Source organism: Symphodus melops (assembly GCF_947650265.1).
Source record: "Symphodus melops genome assembly, chromosome: 18".
In the NCBI taxonomy this organism is placed as follows: Eukaryota; Metazoa; Chordata; class Actinopteri; order Labriformes; family Labridae; genus Symphodus; species Symphodus melops.
The window spans coordinates 20978364-20983714 of NC_136708.1; the positions used below are offsets into that span (position 1 = coordinate 20978364).

Here is a 5351-nt window from a genome sequence, read left to right on the forward strand (position 1 = left end):
GATTAACGGATCTACTATCATCATTAAATTAGACTTTTGTTGAAATCAATCTGTCAAGGTTGGTGTTGTTTGATTTGAAAACAAAGACCTTAGAGCCTCATTGTGTTGTTAAAAACTTGTTTGTTTGTTTATTTATTTCCAGGGCTTTTTTTAAGCACAGGCGATGAGCTTTAAAATGAGATGTTTTCCCACATTGTTACAGACAAGCCTCCGTGTCGCCAACACTGCAGCAGTAAATGTCAGGAGACTGAATCATTATAAACGAACGTCGCCGGGGAGGAATATATTCTGAATCGGAGCTGCTTCCCCTGCAGACACGAGTCTCAGAAGAGCCGGAGTTTTGATTTAAGACTCTCTCTTTCATGTTTCTCACACTGTGAAACTCACTTCACGGCTTCTACGACGCCACACCGCTCTCTTCAACCATCACAAACTTAATGCTGCACACTCACAGCTGTCCTCTGATGTCTGCCATGCAGGGGGGAAAAAAAGTCAATCTGTGGAAATGAACAAAATCATCCACTGGAGCAGACGAGTCAGAAGTTAAAGAAGTAAAATATCTCATCAATGAGGAGAGTTCAAAAGCACCTGTGAACCATGGCGTTAATGAGGACAAGAAATTAGGTTAATATTTGAGTAAGAGGGCAGCTGATTGGATCTTTTTAATCACATCATCGAGGTGAGAGTGAGCGGAGGTCGCGTGGAGGATAATGCGATCCTGCTGGCCGCGAGCGCTTCCATCTACAAAGGCTGCACATGCGCAGTGTTCAGCAAAATACGATCGTTCATTCACAGCGTCTTCTGTTAGAGCAATGAATGGCTGTCACAGTTCACTCCAGTGCTGCAGCTGGACTCATTTGGCTTTTAATAAGAAGCAGTTTCTGGTTTGATTGAGGCAGTAGTTAAAATGTGTTTTGTTGTTGTTTTGTTTCTCTCTCTCTCTCTCTCTCTCTCTCTCTCTCTCTCTCTCTGGCTCTCAGGCCTCCCATGAGCAATTAAATAACACCAATTACCCAGGAGAGCGTCCCTCCAGGGGTTTGTTGATTCTCTCTGTCTCACTTTGTGTGCATTTAAACATCTGCAGCCCCTAAGTGTATTTAGGGTAAACGGAGCATCAGACATCGGTACTCAACCACAAAACCTAATTACACCTCCTGCGGTACACTATTTCAACAAATGGGAGCAAACACAGGCACAGTCAACAGCATTTCTTTGGATCTCAACACAGATTCATGCATTTTGTTGTGCTTTTGTCCAAACACATCTGCACGGATTCTTTTTTGCTGCTTTTCAATGATGTGTTGTGTTCTGACAAAGCGCAGGCAGGAATAATGACTCGCTAGCCGCAGTGTGCACACAAGCCTTCAACATACAAGCCTGCAGCGGCGCGTAAACACGAGCTCGCTGAAATGGCAGCATCATTAGTAGCAGTGATGTAGGAGTAAACAAAGAGTCAGGTCAGAGATCGTCAAAAAAGGCAGACCAGCAGACACTCACAGAAACATAATGTATACTTCTGGAAGGCATATCTCATGTTTAATGTAAGACCACAACATAAGGTAGTTCCTGCTCTAAACAGGGTCATCTACGAAGTGTCTTTGCACTTTAAGTTGCAAAAGAACAAACTGAGATGGAAGTGTTTAAATGCACTTTGAATGACCAAAAAAAAAAAAGGAAAATGTTTTACAGTCCAGAAAACAGTCTTCCTTGGAAATGTGAGGGTTTAGATTTCAAAGAGTCTGACATCCGTTTTCTGAAAGTGGTCGGCAGTGATTTTCATCCAAAGGAAGAAAAAAAAAAAACCTCGCAGAGAACACAAAACCTTTTAAAATCTAAAATCTAGTGTGTCGAATTAAGAGGATGTTGAGCTAGAACCATGGGAGCACGGATCATCTCTGCTCTGAACTTAATGTGTTAGCTTAAATATTAATACAGCACTAAAATGCCCATATGTATATGACTGCTGTGTTTTCTGCTCTCGCTCATGCTGACTGTAAAGAGACGTCCAGTAAAGTTAGAATCATTGTTTTAGCCTGGGTTCATGAACCCAAGCAGCCATCTTTAAATATGAATCTTTATCACTCTCTGTGTTTCAGCTGCAGCAGGTGGACATAAGATGAGCGTTTCCAAATCGAGGCTTAATACAAACACACATAGCATCTTCCCCCAGCTGGGAGAGCCATCAAACATCTGAGCCGAGCTTCAACATGCAATGCAATCAGGTTGGAGAGTCGAAGTGACCCGCGGTTGCCGTTAGCGACCAATTCTTTGTTTGCTTTTTGTTGCCAACTCCAGAAACTGAGTCGTGCATTTGTGAAATAAGATGGTGTGAAAGAACAATCAGTCAAATCTGAGACTGAGTGTGTTCCAATATTTAATAAGCATTAGCTTTTATTTTCAGAAAAAAGGAGTGAATGAGGATTAATGTGCAAACAGAGACTTCCTGAAACCATCTGTGAGCGTCTGTGAAAACAGAACTTCTGTTGTAGTACTTGGCATTAAGTGTGAATTACTTTATTTTTTAACCCCCACTGTGTTACAGTCTGAAAACTTTCTTTTATGTCACGTTCATTCTCAAAACAGGGGCGTGTCCAGGAGAGGGGTCAGAGGTCGCATGGGCCCCTCTTCCAATCTGATTGACCACCCCAGGTGACAAACTATGACTGGCTAGTTGCCTCATTAAAGGCGGGACTTGAGTTCAAATCAGCTGTTCAGGCTGTGTTGCAACAGGAGGCTTGAACCTGTTTTGGTACTGAAGCCAAGAAAAGTATTTTTATAAATTAGCCAGCGTGCAACAAGTCCGCTCACACATTTACTTTTACAGGATTTTAAATTGTGACTTTGAAAGAACATTTTCTTTTTGAGTCTGTGGCTCACCAAGAACAAAGCTTCGACGATTTACACGCTGACTCTCTTTGTGTTCCATAAAATGAGATCTGATAAGTAGAAATAAAAAGTCTGAACACGCCCCTGACTCAAAATAAAGGATGAGTAATCCCTATCTGAGGTTCTGGCAAACTTAAGCTGATGGCTGCTTGTCAGTCTGGCCCTCCGAAATACTCAAAAGCTCTGCCAATTGTATATCACAAGCTGCCATTTTGGCCAGTACAATAAATGCAAGGCAAGCTGACATTCCTGGCAGCTTCTTTTTTTTCTCCTGAATGCTGCATTTCTGTTATTACCTCGCCATCGATGAAGCACTTTGTTTCTAAGGCTCTTAAACTGTTTACAGGTCTCTTTTAATCAGCACGTTTTCTCTCCTTCACAGGTTATGTACATTTATGCTACATAAGTTTTAAGTCTAATGCTAATGCTAACTGCACAGGTTTAACCTTTACTCTTAGTCACATAGGGGGGCTGCTAAATCTTGGTTGGGGGATTATTGTATACAGAGGGGAGGGGGGACAGCTGCTGTGTATTGTAACTAATGTCTTGTGTCCTGCCTGACTGTATACTGCTACTGGATGCCTTGAATTTCCCTCGGGATCAATAAAGTATCTATCTATCTATCTATCTATCTATCTATCTATCTATCTATCTATCTATCTATCTATCTATCTATCTATCTATCTATCTATCTATAATAAAACATCCCCTGCTGTGCTAACTTTAAAAACCTTGTCTAGAAGAGTTGGGCAGAGTTTTGTTATCTGAAAAACCTTCAAACAAATGTTTCCTTCACTGATATTTCTGGATTATATTTTTAATGCTCACCGAAGGAGCATCATGCAGATACAATATGGTATCAACAGGTCTGTTTTTGATGACAACTGTTCCCAATCCAAAATGCTGGAACCTTGAATAAGCACGTTCTGAATGTTTACTAGAGAAACAGGATTTTAAAGTTGGCCCTAATCACTTACATTGATGCTGTATTTGCAGTTGATCTTCCAGTATACATTATAGGGCATGTTAGAGATGTATTTAAACACACTTGGAAAAAAATGTGAACCTGCCCTTTAAAAAAGTCAAACTCTGCTTCCAGAAATAAAAAAAAAGGCATTTAATCCCCCCACACATCGTGTGTTATGGGAGAGACTGTTTGGATTTTTAAGTACTTGTCTCAGTCTATAAATTCAGCTGAGCACTTCTAAATCCTCATCAGCTGCTGACAAATGCGAGCAGGACTCCCGGGAGGGGCTGGATCCTGCTCTCAGACTGATGGAGCCGTACAACTTAGCTGCGTGTTTGGAATAGGCGAAGGCTTTCCTCCTCATCATCTCCCCCTTCCACATGGAGATCATGAGCAAGGTGGAGAGCAGCACGCCCCCGAGGGTCAGCAGACACAGTCCCGCGATCACACACCGGTCCAGATGAGCTCCCACCCGGGCTTTCTCCCTCTCCAGCCTCTCCATCTCCCGGGCGGAGACGCTGTCCGGGTCCACGCGCACCTCCCGGGGCACAGTGTAGGAGATGGCGACCAGAGAGATGCCCGTCACCAGGCATGTTACTGCGATGATAAAACCGTAATCCACAGACTTCCCTGAGCCGTCAGAGGAGAGGTCTTCATCAGACAAAAAGTAAAGTTCCGGGTACTCCTCCTCATCCTCCTCATCCTCCTCTTCCTCCTCCTCCTCCTCCTCCTCCTCCTCGTACAGTTCACTTGAGGAGCTCTGACTCAGTCTGCAGGTTACTGAACTTGTCTCAATCAGCAGGACATCCTCCTCCTCCTCCTCTTCTTCCTCATGTTGCTGTTTGCACGTGAAGGCAGTTTCCGTTTCCCCCTCCAGCCACGCGGCTTTCCGGGTCTCTGTCCAGGGTGCTGAAGCGTCTCCTCCGCCGGGACGAAGCGACTTTCCTCCTCCTCCTCCTCCGCTGCTGCTGCAGCTGAGCTCGTGGACACTTTGATTCTTTAAAAACAGGGAGGTGTCTCTGGGATCCGAGTGGTCAAAGTAAAACAGTTCCAAATCAGCCATTGAAACATGAGGTCAGTGAAGCCCATGCGTCCGTCTCTGCCAGTAAAACACGTTCAAAAAAAAAGAAGAAGAAAGATAAAGAGGCTTCACAAAGATGTTTAAACTACATAAGAACCTTTGTTTCTGCACACGCTACATAAACTCTCATCTCCCGTGTGCACCGTAAGCATGTTAAAGTCTTAAAATATCTCCAACGTTAGAATTACGAGGCACATTACTATCACAACAGCTCAGGAAGACTTTATCGCACGACTCTTACACGAATTGCTGCTCCAGAATCTATGCTGAATGAATCCCTGCAACACAATATTACATTGAAATGAGCTCGCTGTGTTTCAATAAGAGGTTAGAGAGCGACAGGACGCGGTGAGCTGATGTTAGTTACCTCTCTCTCCCCCCGTCTGTGGCTGCTCGCTCCCCGGCTGCTTCTGCTCC

General features: G+C 43.7%; 1 protein-coding gene across 1 annotated transcript; it reads right to left on the reverse strand.

Annotated features, from left to right (window-relative positions):
- Positions 1-3365: 3365 nt before the first annotated feature.
- On the reverse strand, positions 3366-5039 carry LOC306839217 (uncharacterized protein). Its single transcript, XM_079367776.1, has one exon. It carries the CDS (start codon positions 4914-4916, stop codon positions 4077-4079), a length of 840 nt encoding a protein of 279 aa, XP_079223902.1. The 5' UTR covers positions 4917-5039; the 3' UTR covers positions 3366-4076.
- Positions 5040-5351: the final 312 nt, after the last annotated feature.